This window comes from Peromyscus leucopus, chromosome 22 (assembly GCF_004664715.2).
Source record: "Peromyscus leucopus breed LL Stock chromosome 22, UCI_PerLeu_2.1, whole genome shotgun sequence".
Taxonomy (NCBI): domain Eukaryota; kingdom Metazoa; phylum Chordata; class Mammalia; order Rodentia; family Cricetidae; genus Peromyscus; species Peromyscus leucopus.
In genome coordinates, this window is record NC_051081.1 from 40870617 (window position 1) to 40886168 (window position 15552).

The 15552-nt window shown below is 53.8% G+C and overlaps 1 protein-coding gene across 1 annotated transcript in view; it reads left to right on the forward strand.

Annotated features, from left to right (window-relative positions):
• Hs1bp3 (HCLS1 binding protein 3) overlaps positions 1–15552 on the forward strand; it is a 35044-nt gene that overhangs the window by 1419 nt on the left and 18073 nt on the right. Inside the window, exons 2-4 of the mRNA XM_028867604.2 lie at positions 2904–3069; positions 7956–8163; positions 10817–11039. Coding sequence (XP_028723437.1) covers positions 2904–3069; positions 7956–8163; positions 10817–11039 — 597 coding nt within the window. The remainder of the gene's footprint in view (positions 1–2903; positions 3070–7955; positions 8164–10816; positions 11040–15552) is intronic.

Consider the following 15552-nt stretch of genomic DNA (forward strand, 5'->3'; position numbering starts at 1 on the left):
ATAGTGGCGAGGCTGTGTTGGGAACGAGTGGGATGTGGGAAAAGGCAAGCTATGTCAAGGATAGTAAATGCCGAGAAAAGGTGGGAGGTCTGGGTAGACAGGAGTCTTATATCATGTGGTCAAGGGACCATCTTTCTGAGAGACGGCGGGTGAACAGGCTCTTGGGAAGTCGTCCCCCGAGGGAGAGAACTATAGAAAGAAAAATCTTGACATGGGTGCTCAGCAGAGAAGACAGCAAGAGCCCCGGTGAAGAGGCCAGTGTACTGAAGTAGGGGGAGCATTGGGAGCGAGGTGGCCCTGGAGAGCCCGCAACAGAGTAAGACCAGAGTGTGGTGAAAAGCATAGACAGAGGACATATGACTAGGAGCAGGGAGACCCTTACGCTGCTGCACCCATGTTCTGCAGGCACTGGTTGGAATCCTTGTGGTCTATTTAGGCTCTCTGTTTTCTGAATGATGAGCTCTGAGGTCTGTGAATGGTGAAGTTGTTGCGGGGGGGGGGGGGGATGGAGATCCGCTGTAGGGGCTCACTGCTTCCTGGGATGGGGACACGTGAGACGGGAATCAGCATTTGTTCAGATGGGTTCTTTTGTTTTGTTTTTCGAGACAGGGTTTCTCTGTGTAGCTTTGCGCCTTTCCTGGAACTCACTCTGTAGCCCAGGCTGGCCTCGAACTCACAGAGATCCGCCCGCCTCTGCCTCCCGAGTGCTGGGATTAAAGGCGTGTGCCACCACCGCTTGGCTCAGATGGGTTCATTTTAAAACGTGATTGACAGTCAAACAGAGATGCTAGGTAAGTTGAGAGGTAGGATGGCCTGGAGGGAAGAGTCTGGATCACAGGTAGGAATTGGGGCGCCATTAGCCTGGGATGTCATGGAAGGCCTTGAGTCTGGGTGAGGGCCCGTGGAGGGCAGTGTGAGCCAGATCACGGGTGAGCCGTGGGAATGAAATTAACAGGATCCTAAGGGACCTGTAGCCACATCGCGATTGAGCAGACTGTTTTAGGACACGGGTGAGCAGACGATGACGGTGAGCCATATCCTGCCAACTACTCGCTTTTGTGATTCCGAAAGTGGGTACCATTTGGCGGGCCCTGCCAAGGTATGCCTGCCCCTAAGCAAACACGCCACCTGAGACAGAGTTAGTGCAAGAGGTGGGGGGGGGAGGGGAGAAGAGTGAAAAGGTGAAAGTCTCTTGGAGTGGGAACATGAGGGAGGTGGGCAGACCGACACAGAGAGAACAGGCAACAGACAAAAGGCGAGAGAGCCAGCCGTGCCTGGCAGACACTTTATAAAGGACTGCGCATGTCGCATAGGTAGAAAGGCACCTGGTGATGACGTAACTGCCCTGGGGGGGGGGCGGGAACTAACAATTCCAGTTGTACAAAGGACACACACCCGGACCGGGCAGGTGGCTGCTTCCCCTTTGTGTCTGAAGGCAGAGCAGAGTGGATGCAAAGGAAGTGTGCAAAGCCTGGGATGGCTGAGGTCCGCTCTTACCACCCTCAGGCTTCTGATTCAGTGACCCAAGTGTGTCATGCTTACCAGTTCCCTGGTGACGCTTATGGCGTCCAGGGGCCGCATCTTGAGAACTCGACGTCTGGATGAGGTCGTGTTCCCAGGCTTACTGCTCTTGTCTGAAGTTAGTGGTCAGGAGTTTCAGGGAGGGCCGGGGAGGCATAAGGGTGCCAATCGGGCAGAGCTGCCTGGGCACAGGGGCAAAGGAAGCGATGAGTTGCCTAAGTGGGTTTTTTCTAATCCAGCCCAGCCCTAGGCATGAAGAAGACGTAGAGATCCTGTTGTACAGTCAATACCACAGGGGTAGGCTATGGAGTTCAGTTCCTGCTGTGGTTGACTATGGAACACCTCCAGGGAGCAGGGTCCATGGGAGGTTCCAGTAGGGACTTGATGATCCTCTCCCATCTCCCGCCATTCAGGGTGAACAGTCTTCCACGTTATCACTTCCCTCGGTTCCATTGTCTTAACAGTCCTAAGGAAAAGATGCCTCCTTTTCCTATCCCACTGGCAGAGGCTGCCTGGGATTACTCCCTGGAGCTCTGACAGCAGAGACAAGCTACTCCCGTTCGGGGTGTCTGTTCCTATCTTTGAGGTGGCACTGAGCCGATGGAGTAATTTCATGCATTCTACCTGCTGAGAGGGCCAGATGCGTCCCCTATACTGTCCCCTGCAGTCTCCCTCCTCCCTTCTGTCCTCGAGCCAGTGGCACGTGGTCTTCGTTCAGCGCCACACAGAACACTGTCTGTGGGCCATTGGTAAAGAAGTGGGCTGGCTTACACACACACACACACACACACACACACACACACACACTGCATATGTCATGCTTTCAGTAGGCTGCCTCAGTATGACAGTCTTATTCCCAGGTGTGTGTGTGTGTGTGTGTGTGTGTGTGTGTGTGTGTGTTTGCATTAAAAATACTCCATGAGCCCTGGTGGGCATTCATAGCTCTCTGAGAGCAATAGGTTAGCCAGCGCATCCTTGCAGCCCGGAGAGGATGTTCCCACTGTATCCAGGCCGGGGTCTCTGTCCCCTAGGTCATCCAGAGGAGGAAGCCACTGTTGGCCTGCAGTCTTGGATGTCGTTCCAGTTCCCTAGATTCAGCAACTCTATCGGCTGCCCCCTTGCCCTCTTTGGAGCTGAGGACTCCTGGAGGACTTCAATCTTACTGTCTTCACAGACTTGGGTGCCTCTCTTAGTCTACATAATGCACACACACACACACACACACACACACACACACCATCAGAACACAAGGACAGACTGACAGGGACACACAACTCAGTGTCCCAGAACCCAATGAACAGACCTTACTGACCTGCCTGCACCTCGCTGGCAAAACCTGCCGCCTTGAACCTGATCTTGACCAGCCTTCCTTCGCTTTACAGGCAAGTTCAGAATGTGCACACAGGCCTTGACTTGACTGTGCCACGGCACCAGGAAGTGCGGGGCAAGATGATGTCCGGCCACGTGGAATACCAGATCCTGGGGGTGACCCGGTTGGCTGGGTTCAAGTCCGCCAAGCACCGGCCTGAAGATGTCGTCCAGTTCTTGGTGAGCAGAGGACCCTAGCCACGATGCTCTGAGGGTGCCCAGGCAGGGTGTCTGCCCCGCGGGGTGCAATAGCATCAGAGTGCTGACACTTCCCTTCACAACAAATGCCTAGGGAGGTTCTGGAGGGCTAGACTGTGTGGTAGACAGGCTCTGCCAGAGTAGATCCGTGCTTAGAGTCCACAGGAAGGCAGCCTTGGTAAAGAGACTTGGCTGCTGCCAGGAGCACAGGGGAGACTGGGAATGTGTAGAGGGAGCAACCTAATACACCTTGAAGAAAAGATTCTGGACACTCCCTGGAAGAGATGGAAACAGGACAGCATTTTTTTTTTTTGTTTTTTTGTTTTTTTGTTTTTCGAGACAGGGTTTCTCTGTGTAGCTTTGCGCCTTTCCTGGAACTCACTTGGTAGCCCAGGCTGGCCTCGAACTCACAGAGATCCGCCTGCCTCTGCCTCCCATGTGCTGGGATTAAAGGCGTGCGCCACCACCGCCCGGCGGGACAGCATTTTTAAAGGATAGATGGTGTTGCCAGGCAATGGTGGCACACACACTTAATCCCAACACTCAGAGGCAGAGGCAGGCAAATCTCTGAGTTCAAGGCCAGCCCCATCTACAGAGCGAGTTCCAGGACAAGCCAGGCTACACAGAGGAAACTCTTTCTTGGGGGTGGGGTGGGGGTGCTAAACAGCAGAGGAAGAGGAAGAGTGTCCCAGAAAGAAGGCGCAGGGGCTGGGAAGGGGCAGGGAACTGGGAGTCTCTGAGCCGTTGAGTATGGTCTTGGGATGACACCGGAAGACACAGGGTGGATGATGACATGCAGGACACAGTTGTACCTGGACTTGTCTGCTTGACAAGTCGTTTTAAGCAGGGAAGTGACATCTGGCTTTAACCAGCGAGTCTAGTAACAGCAAGGCATTGAGATCAGGGGACAGGGAACCTGGTTCTGGGGACAGCACAGTAAGCCACCAGGCCAGGACAATAGGTGGGACAAGGAGAGAGGGAGGTGATTACAGTGTGCAGCTGAGATCAGCAACGTTGGTGAGGAGCAGGTTAGGGACTGTGGTGGTTAGGGACTGTGCTGAGTGCCGTATTCACCCACTGGGTGGACACAAGAAGCCCAGCATTGGAGTGGGCCGGGCCTGAGACTCAGGTCTGTAGACGTCAGCTTGGAAGTCATGTTAGAGCTGGGAGTGGATGAAGCTACCCAGTCAGTAGCCGAGAGAAGAGCCGAGGAGGAAATCCTGGAGACACCAGCAGGCCGGCAGCAGTTGAGTCTGCCATCCAGGCAGAAGGGTGAAGCCGGGTGACTGAAGTCACAGAAGCTAAGGGAACAGAGAATTTAAAAAAAAAAAAAAAAAAAAAAAAAGGAGCGGTGTGTTCACACGTTTATTTACCCTTTGGCCTCTTGATGAAGGGCTCCCGACCTGGTGAGGTCTTAGAATAAGGTCCAATGAACCCGAGTCCTCTAGTGCCACAAGGGAACAGCCTGCTGCAGGCTGGTTCCACAACTCCAGGCAACCCAAACAAGAGGAAAGTGATGAGCGCCCAGCTCTGTGACAGCAAGGGACCAAATTATAAGAATAATGTAAGCCACACATCTTTCTGTAGGCGGCGTTCCACAACAGTGCCGTTTTTCATCTGATCGCTCCTTAGACCAACTAACTCTTAGTGGAACCTAGGTGGAATGTGAGCCGAGAGTTCTGGGTCCGCTGTGTCCTGAGAGCAGGTCTGCTCTGTGGGACCCTTTGTGGTCATCTGACCTGACCTCAGATTGCGTGAGCTCAGTGCACCCAGGTAGTCAGAGACGGCAGCAGAAAAAAAGGGAGGGAGTGATGCTGGGACCTGAGGGAGAGGCAGCAACCGGGGGACACATGGGGTTCCAGTGCAGCCTGCTCTGCCCTGCACCAAGGACTGCATGTCAGAACAGGGTGACTGAAAGGTCCCCTGTGACACTTCCACATGCCACGCTGGTGCTGCTTTGTCCCGAAACAGGGATGCCCACACCCTGTGGATAAGCATGCTGGGGTGTGTACAACAAGCGTGGGCATGCGCGTCCATGCTGGTGCTTTGCAGACCTTGAAGCAAGGACCTAAGAGGGCAAAGGAAAACTCATTTGCTCCCCCACACCATGGTACCCAGGACGGTGGCCCAGAGTTTTGCTCTCAGGTCTGAAATCCGCCTAGAATTTTATGAGTTAGCTAAGGATTTTGTGTCTGCTCCTTAAAAGGCTTTTTTTTTTTTTTTCCTTTTTTCGAGACAAGGTTTCTTTTTGTAGTTTTGGTGCCTGTCCTGAATCTTGCTCAGTAGACCAGGCTGGCCTCGAACTCACAGAGATCCACCTGGCTCTGCCTCCCCGAGTGCTGGAATTAAAGGCGTGTGCCACAACCGCCTGGCTTAAGGATACATATTTTTTAATAAAAGCAACCATTTAGTTGCTAGCCATGAGGTAAAGCCAACCCCCAGGGAGGAACACATATATATCTAAGGTCGGGCAGCCACCCTGCAAATCCTTATTGCATGGGCATGGACACATACCAGAGGACCGTGAGGTAGCGTTACTGTGGGCCCAGGGCTCTGCAGTGCCTGCCACACAGAGGTCCCGGAGGTTTTTGTGTTCACACTCCAGCTCCCTGTTGCGCTTATCGTATTTTCTGGCAGCTGCTTGATGCTCTCAAATGGGTGAGAGCCCTGGATGGTGCAGGACTTACAGCTCACAACTGCCTGATGGGTGGGTCTGTAGCCTGAGCCTGCATGGTGCAGTGTAGGCCAGCAGGGGGAGCTCACTCCCCGCTGTGGCCTGGCTGCAGCTCCCAGAGCCTCAGAACAACTGGGGGGCGGGGTGAGGGGGGCGGGGATTCAGGTGGGAACCTGAGTAACTGGTGCGCTGGGGATCCTTTTTACCCTTTCCTTGAGAGTTCTTCCCAGGAAAGTTCCAGAGCCAGGCTGGAACTATGGGCGGCAGGGGACTCCTAAAGCTCCACATCTCACCCCCACCCTCACTGCACAGCTACCTCCTGGTGTCTAGGACCTTAAAAACTGGGTGGTATGCTGGTGCACGAGCTGTGAGTCACACTGTCGGGCAACCGCCGCCAGGCCTTCCAGAGTCCCAGCGATGCGGACACCTAAAATCCAGCCACACACCAGCACACATACTGAAGACGGTTGCAGCCAGGCCTGGGGGGTGCAGGTCATTCATGCCTTCGTCCTCAACGTTGCCACATGTTGACCGTGAGACGCGCCTAGTGTAGTGGTATCTGCTCTGCCCACGGCCTCGGACTGTCTGGCCCGAAGGAGGCGGTGCTTCTTGCCGTATGTGACCTCTTTTTTTTTTTGGTTTTTCGAGACAGGGTTTCTCTGTGTAGCTTTGCGCCTTTCCTGGGACTCACTTGGTAACCCAGGCTGGCCTCGAACTCACAGAGATCCACCTGGCTCTGCCTCCCGAGTGCTGGGATTAAAGGCGTGCACCACCACCGCCTGGCCGTGACCTCTTAAAAGGAAAGGGAGAAGGGTCACGAGGTCCCTTCTGCCTGCTTCCTACTTCCTGGCGTGAGGATGACTTCGGCTGTTTACTCGGTTCTGTATTCGTGAGTGTATTTCCTCAATTCATATCATAATAAATCCCTATTGCCCGTTAGATAGACTCATGTGAATTTATATCTTAATAAATCCCTGTTACCCATTAAATAGGCTCACGTGGTTGATCTTAACAAGTGGTGCCCGACATGGGGCACGAACCCACGACCCTGAGATTAAGAGTCGAATGCTCTACTGATGGAGGTATCCGGATGCTGTGAGGGGAAAAATGTCTCAGTGGTTAAGAGCACTGACTGATATTCCAGAGGAACTGCGTTCAGTTCTGAGAATCACGCCAGGATTAAATTTGGAAGAAAAAGAAAAAAAAAAAAGGAAACACATGACCCTTCTCTCCTCTCTTTAAGAGGTCACATACAACAAGAAAGAAGTACCTCTGCCTCTGTTAGGGTGCATAGCCCAAGGTCATGGGCGGAGCAAGTGCCACTCCAGCCTAGCCTCCAGGGAAGCCTCAGTGAGTCCAGAACTGAGGACACCCAGGGTGTTGGTGAAGGCTGTGGCATAAGGCAGGTGACTTTTGTCTGAGCTCATATGCACTGTACGGATCCCAGCCATGGCACCAAACCCACAGGGCTGTGGCTCCTCACTGTCCGAGGCCCAGAACCAGCTGGGGAATTCTTTGTCCGCAAATGCATAGCCAGAGTACAGTATATGAAAGTGTGATCGCTGAGTTGTGGGGGGTTCAGAGCTTGGAGGAGGAGAAGGCGGCCATGATCAGTCGAGGCAGCCAGCCTGTGATCAGCAGGAAGCCAAGTGCTACCTTTGGAGACTCCAGGAAGACCTGAGACCACTTGGTGGCAGCAGCCGGGGCTGTAACCTGCTCCACCCAGACTCCCCATGCATCAGTGAATCCTGCTGGACAGTACTCGGCTCTGCCACATGTCAGGACAGGCCCTGTCAGAAGGCCAGTTCAAGTCAGAGAATGAGCAAGATGTCTGCACTGTGAGAAGGTGATTCACAATGCTGTCACAAGATGGCCCGTCGCCTGCCAGGTGCCGAACTCGCTCTGCTAGGGTTTAGAAAGCCCGGAATAGGTGGAGACCAGGGTCATTTGCAGGCCCTGTAGGTCCCTGATAAAGGCCTTTACATAAACCTGCAGTGGTACCTGAGGTCTCTTCATTATCACATCCTTCCTCTTTGGGACTTTGAGCGTTCTCTGGGGACCAGAAATTGAGGCTGGAGGAATACAGAGGGGCAGCAGGCAGGCCTGCTCCGGGCACGTATCTGGTCGGTCAGGGTGAGGAAGTTTCTTGCCCTTGGCTCTTCTCTCAGGCAACCCCATACTCCTCTCATTCCAGGTCTCCAAAAAATACAGCGAGATCGAGGAGTTTTACCAGAAACTGAGCAATCGTTACCCAGCAGCCAGCTTGCCCCCGCTGCCTAGGAAGGTCCTGTTTGTCGGGGAGTCTGACATTCGGGAAAGGAGAGCCATGTTTGATGACATTCTGCGCTGTATCTCCAAGGATGCCCAGTTGGCGGGAAGTCCAGAGCTGCTAGAATTCTTAGGTACCCGAGGCTTCGTCCCATGTCCCCGAGGTCTCTGCAGCCCAAAGCCTCCTCACCACTGAGACTCACTGGGGAGTCCCGTTGCCACCCTCCATGGCCTGCAATCCTTAGCAAAGCTGTTGAGGTGCTTGGGCCGCATTGACCGCCTGGGCTAGATGGTGAGTGGGAGACCCAGCCCTCAAGGGACTAACCTCCGGATGCCAGCGGGTATCCACAGAGTGACCTCGCCATGGCCTTCCTAGCCATCCTCATTACATCTCTCCCCTCACTTACACACTTGTGTGTACACCTATCTCTCCGCGTCCTTCCAACCAGACCCGGCAGCCTGCGACATCCAGAGAACACTGGGTTCCACCCCCAGCCTGCTGGTCTGGGTCCTTTGTGGGTATCACACTCAGCCCAGGCCCCACATAGAGAGTACGGGTGTGATCTGGCAGTCCTGTGGCCAACTCTGAGGACCTCAGACACTTTTTATAGCATCAGGGAGTCTCTTCCCCAACCCCTATCAGTATTCTCTGTGAGAGAAGCAATTTACTGATGGAGATTGTGGGGGTGTATGAACCAACACATTGCATAAAATGCTTTAAACAGAACCTGTTTGTCCAGGGGGTGGTAATTAACAGGCCACCCCCCTCCAGTACTCCTGTCTACTTAAACCCTGCCCCCCTGGGCAAGCATCTGCCCTTCATGCCCTGGATGATGGGGCCAGGCCACATCTGTGGATGCTGTCCCCCCTCTCCCCCCCCACCTTCCTTTTCCCATCAGTCATTTAACTTTGCTCTTTTCTGATCCTGTGGGTCTCCAGTTCTACAGGACAGGGCATAATTCCCATAAACCACACGTGAAGGCTGGGGGAGTGCTTTTTAAGATTTTTGACGACTGAGTGATATTTGCTTGTTTGTTTGTTTATTTGACACAGAGCTTCTCTGTGTAGTCCTGGGTGATATTCATTCATTCATTCATTTGAGACAGTTTCTCTATGTAGCCCTGGCTGCCTTGAAACTCACTACGTAGACCAGGCTGGCCTCAAACTCATAGAGATCCACCTGCCTCCGCCTCCCGAGTGCTGGGATCAAAGGTGTGCGCCACCATGCCTGGCTGAGTGATTTTTTTTGTTGTTTTTTTTTTTTGTTGTTGTTGTTTTTCAAGACAGGCTTTCTCTGTGTAGCTTTGCACCTTTCCTGGAACTCACTCTGTAGCCAAGGCTGGCCTCGAACTCAAAGAGATCCACCTGCCTCTGCCTCCCGAGTGCTGGGATTAGAGGTGTGCGCCACCACCGCCTAACGTGATTTTTTTTTAAAGTGACTGTTTCAAAGGGTAACTACCCAGTCACTGCTTGCCTAGAGATGAACAAACAGTCCAAACCTACGCTTCTCAAACTGTCTGTGGGGGAGGACTAGCTATTTATTCCCAGCCTCTCGCAGACAGATACGCTCACAGATACTGTGTGCTCAGATGACGCAATGATGCCAACAAGCCTCTGTGCCCATTTCGGGGGTCTTGCTTCCCCTCTGTCATCACAAACCCCTGCCTCTGGTGCTTTGAGAAGAGCGGATGTAAGCCCGGTGGTCCTGGGGTGGTCACCGTTTGCTCTGGAATCTCCCACGTGCTCACTGCGCTCATTCAGGTGGAAAGCGGATATAGTGCAGGCACTTGGACTTGTCTGCCTGAGGTTGGGTCAGCAGAGTCCCTGGCGGGGACTCACTACTGCAAACCATTGAGAGAGAGAGAGAGAGAGAGAGAGAGAGAGAGAGAGAGAGAGAGAGAGAGAGAGAGAGAGACCGTCCTGTTCAAGCCTCCTGTACACTGGCTGGCGTGGTTCACCACTGGGTTACCGGGCACCGGCTTGGCTGTTTCTGGGGTAGAGTTAACTCTGGGGATGTGGCACGCAGGCCTCGGGCACGACACAGCTGTTGGTCTCTTGAATTCTTAGCAGCTGTGATCACTTACCGGTGTGATAGGAAGCACACAAGATTGGGTCCATTAACCTTTCCTCGTGGATGTTGGAGGGGCTCACGAGTCCCCACCTCTCCCCAGGGGACAGTTAGGGCAGATCGAGGGACAGACAGATGGACAGATGGATAGACAGATGGACAGATGGATAGACGGATGGATGGATGGACATATGGATGGATAGATGGCAGACGGATGGATGGACAGATAGACAAGGAATTAGCAGCTATTAGGAAGAAGGCTTTTTTTTTTAAACGTGGTCTAACTGCTTATAAGCCAGCCGCCCATGCTCCTATAAGTAACCCCAGCTAAACTCAGCACATCAAGCTAGACATGGGTGGAGTTTTCCCTTTGTTCTGCAGGTGGTCCCCTATCTGGGACAAATAGACATTTGTCCATGTTTCCCTAGGAAAAGTTCACACAAGCCTGGGCCACAGAAATTCTGAAACGCCTTTCTTCAACTTGTTCTGACATTCCCCATGAGTAGGCCACACCAGGCTCCTGGGGTGCCAGCATCACTGGGGGAGGGGGGGGCTTACCACGGGACCTGGCCCTCTCCCAGACTCTCCATTCAGGATGAAGCAGAATTGAGGTCCCGGGAAGTTACAGGAAGCCCTGAGAACCTGGCTTGGGAGGGTGGGTGTGGTGATATCTCCTTGAGAGTGGACATCAAGCTCTTTATTTTCTGCTTCCTCCGTAGGCACCAGATCTGCAGGGGCTTCAGGCCTTGCCCCTAGAGAGCCCTCTGTCCTGGATGACACAGCCAGCCAGCCAGGGGACAGCGATGAGGCTTTTGACTTCTTTGAGCAGCAGGACGAAGTGCAGCCGCCCACGCTGGGCCTAAGCAGCAAGGTTGTGGAGAAGTCCTTGGAGGAAGAAGAGGAAGAGGAGGAAGAGGCGCTGGATCCCCTGGGCATCATGCGGTAGGTCTCCACTGCTTCCGGGGTCATTTGCTCAAAGGAGTCTGGGCCGTGGGGCTTTGACCCGGTGTGCTTAAGAGAGTTCACTCTGCTCCACGTCAGTGTCGGCTCTGTTTGTAGCTGGGCTCGGAATCACCTGCCCATCCCTAGTTGTATCCCCCATCTGTGGCTAGTGCCACAGAGTTAGCCCATGATAGCTCAGTAGTACAACCTGCTGGACCCCATCTGCTGGCACTGGGACCTGAGGTCTCCTCCTTGCTGAGTGAGTGGCAGTGTGACTCACCATCTGTAAGGCAGCTAGCTCCTCCAGGACCAGGACCATTGGAAGCCTCCACGAATAGGCGGGTGATGACCGCCGCAGTGACAGGACAGTATCCCCTTCTCATGCTCACACACGCTCCAAAAGCAGACAGAGAAGCAAACCCGCCAGGGACCGCTTTGCTTCCCTCCTCTCTGATGCATTCAGCCAATCAGTGAGCTGCGCCGGAGCCCTGGCTCCATGGACCGCTCTGTGCTGGGGGTGGGGCCGGGGCACAGGCTGGAGGAAGAGACGGACAGTCAGGCATCTCCGGCCACAGCCCCTCCAGTGGACACGGGCTGAGAACGCAATGGCTTCCCTGATGGAAACCGGCTACTCAGCCATCCCAGAATGCTTTTTCTCCTTCTTGGCTCAAGCAAAGAGCAACTAATTATACTAATAATTTTCCGTGCTGGGCATAATACTCCGCTCTTCACGTACTGCGTCCCATCTGTACCTTGCTTTGCAAGCAACCTTGGAAGAAGGTGAAGAACGGTGCCGGATTGGCACTGAGTGTGAGGGCTTACCTGAATTCCAGCTCCATCCTTCAGGAGCCAAGGCTCCCTGGCTATCTTCCTCTTCCTTCGGTTTTCCTCAGTAAAAAAAAAAAAAAAAATGGCCGGGTGGTGGTGGCGGCGGTGGCGGCGCACGCCTTTAATCCCAGCACTCGGGAGGCAGAGCCAGGCGGATCTCTGTGAGTTCGAGGCCAGCCTGGGCTACCAAGTGAGTCCCAGGAAAGGCGCAAAGCTACACAGAGAAACCCTGTCTCGAAGGAAAAAAAAAAAAAAAGGGCTCTTGACAGTCCCTACCACCTGGAGCTCTGGGGAAGATTACCTAGGATGCTTAGATGTTCACAGTAGCTGTCGTCATAGACTTCACTTTGAACAGAACCAGACCACGGGCCAGGGCCCCCTTCTCCACACTGTGACAAATGGGTCTTGGGAATTTACCGCCGTCCTCAGTATACAGACAAGGGAGGCCTGCCTGAAACAAAGGCCACCAAGGAACTGGACAGAGGCATGTCCAGTGTGATGTCATACAAAATGAGGTCCTCCAAATGCTGCCCACACTGCACAGGCTTTCTCCTCCCCCAGGGTATGTGGTATGTGTACCCCACCACAGAGGAGATGAGGCCTCACATTGGGCAAAGGTACCCAGGCCAGGGGAATCAGTCTCCTCCCAGTAACCTCCAGCCAGGGTGTATGTTGGGGCGGGGCGGGGGAGGAGGGGGCAGGTGTCTGGTCCACAAGGGACAGGCAGTAAAGAAACTAGGGGGATATGGGGAGAAGCCTGTGATATCCACTCCTTATCGGCCGCGCCCAGCCCTAGGGCCCTGCCTGGGCTTTATTTTGTTAAGGATAAGGCAATTGTTTGAACTCACGCCATCTGCCCGTTCTAAATAACCACGAGCAGTGCCAACCGAAATGGACTTCTGAGGCTGCACCAGCCTTTGGCTGAACAACAGTTAGCAAAGTGGCTCCTTTTTTGGGTAGGAAAATGCTCTCGGGGGCTGGCAAGTGCTGCCTTGAATTTCTTAGTCTGGTAGCGGAGTTGGGGGGAGGGGGGGGCCGGGTGTTAGGCAGCCTGAGACCACCTGCAGGGAGCTCTGTGCCTTTGGGGGGTGGCTGGCTTCTGGATTCTGGGAAAACGGCACTAAGAGGACTCCCCTTCCTGCCAGATTTTTTTTTTTTAAGGACCCATGTGACACCAGTTGGTATTATCGGCTCTGTCAGGAATAATAAGTGATGTTTTGGTTTTTTTTTTCTCCCACGAGCAAGCTTTTTCCCAGTGCCAGCAACTGAGCTAATTGGCATTTGCTTGAGGGAGCTCATGTTAACCCTGAGACAGCGCTTCTGAAACTGGCCATGACCCGCAGTGAATGTGTGTGTGTGTGTGTGTGTGTGTGTGTGTGTGTGTGTGTGTGTGTGAGAGAGAGAGACCGAGCGAGGCTCCAGAACATAGGAAACCTGGCTAAGTGCACTCTGTGTGCCGATGGCTCCTGTCCTGCTTCGTTTGTGAAAAGATCCGTAACACGCCAAACTGCTTTCTGGGGCCGTTACCGGCGCCACATGGGAAGCAGAGCCCTGGGAGGCTGATTCTGTTTCCTGTGGTAGGGCACTGGAGTCTAGAGTCATGTGGCTTGGAGCTTGTTCATACAGCCCCACACGGCAGAACCAGGGCTGGGGGCCACCTGCGGACGTCCTTTGGCAGTGTGGCAAGAGCTAGGGAGGGCTTTTACGCCCGGGAGAAGAAGTCGAAAGTCTCCTCTGAGCAGGAGGAGCTTGGCCAAAGCCTGGTGTTCTAGTTCGGTTTCTACTGCTGTGGTATAGACCATGGCCAAAAGCCACTCGGGGAGACATGGGGAGGGGGTACAGGGTTTACTCGGCTTAAACTCCCAGGTCACCGAGGGAAGTGAGGCCGGAGCTGAAGCACGGACCATGGAGGAAGGATGCTCGCTGGGCTGCATCTCCTGGGCTTGCTCAGTTTGCTCTCATGTCCAGCCCATTGCGAACGGTGAGCTAGGCTCTCCCCCATCAGTCACTATTCAAGAAAATGCCCGACGTACATCCCTGAAGGCAATCTGGTGGACGCATTGTCTCAGCTGAGGTTCTTCCTCTTCTTAGGTAACTCTGGTTGGTGTCAGGTTCACACACACACACACACACACACACACACACACACAAGGGTTTCTCTTTCATGGACACGATGGCTGTCCACTTCACCCCTTGGTGGGATATTCTTGTTATCCACTAGAGGTTTATAGTCTGAGTTCCTTTGCTCCTCTGCACACACAGCACCCCTAGCTCCCAAGCTCAGGTCCCCGGCCTGACTCTGGATTATTTCTGGATCAGCCTTCCTTATGCTCAGCCTTAGACAATCCCTGCTGTGGCCACAGGGAGGCGCTCAGGCTCCATTTCAGGGCGGCCTGCGAGGGTGGGCGCCATGGGCAACAAAGCTGGAGCCTGACTGGCCTGGCTTTTCTTTGTCTCGTCAACCTGCCTCTGACTAGGGAGAAGTCAGCCGCGGTGCCCTGTTGGGGAGCGGAGAAGAGCCCACACCCTGGCTCATTCAGACAGCATCGCTCCTTGTGTTTCCTGGGTTTTTCTCTGACCCTGGCCGGTGCCGTCGGGACTCGAGACATAGTGTACATACCGTTTCACACTCTGCTTTTCCAATCCATGTTCTGTCCCAGGCGCCTTTCTCTGTCATACATACCTTCCGTATTTAACTCTGTTTTAGCATCTTTGTGGCTCTGAGAAAACTGTGCCTTGTGCTAGAGACATTTTTCATCCTGGCTCCAAAAAAAAAATACCCTGCTCATTGGGAACGATTGGAAACACAGGCGAAAGTCTTTTCCCCAGGAACACAGTTTCTAACCGTCACATCTCCTTAACAATGGGATTATTTCATATCTGCGATTTGGTGTTTTCCACGTCTTTGCTGGGTGTCTTTCCCGATCAATGGCTACAGATGTCTCCCCAGGACTCTGAGCCGGTCCCTCGGGCCCTGGCGCTGGAGTGGCACTGTCAGGCTCCAGCCTTTGGTACCTTTCACGGGCTGTTGCTCTCGCAAACAGTAACTCAGGGGACTCGTGGGTACAGAGTTTTCATTCCGTGGGACTTTTCCTCTAAGTCGTGGCCGCAGGGCAAGGTCCCTGAAGGTCCTGCGGGGGCTCTGGCTGATAAAGACTCCTCGGGGTCCCCACATGTGCCCTGTTGGAGGCCCCTCTTCTCTCTTACCCTGCCCATCCAAACACCGCTGCCTGCCACTTCTTCCCCAGCCTGCTTCCTAGTGACAGAGGACACAGCTGCCCCCTGCCCCTCCCTGCCTGTCTGTCTGTGCGGCTGGCCTCACAGACTTTCAAAGGGAGGGGGGACAGGACTCAAGCGAAGACCTTTTTCCTTGGAGACTGTTTTATCACTATTTTTATAGCGATTTTGCTTCTTTTTTCCGTGAAATAACTGCTTGCGTTGAGTATAAAAATAACACTTGACTTTTTGTATTTGGATGAAATTTCTGCTCTGGGATGACCCTTCCATGTTTGAATGTCCATAGGACCCCTGGTTAGTGCTCACCCAGCATCTAGACTCCGTGGCAGGAGCTGGGGGGATGGGGTGGCTTCAGCCTTGCTGCCGTCAACCCCCCCCCAACCCCCACCCCACCCCCGAGTAACCCTGGAATTAATAACCTTCCTGGGGTGCCTCTCGCTAAATAAAT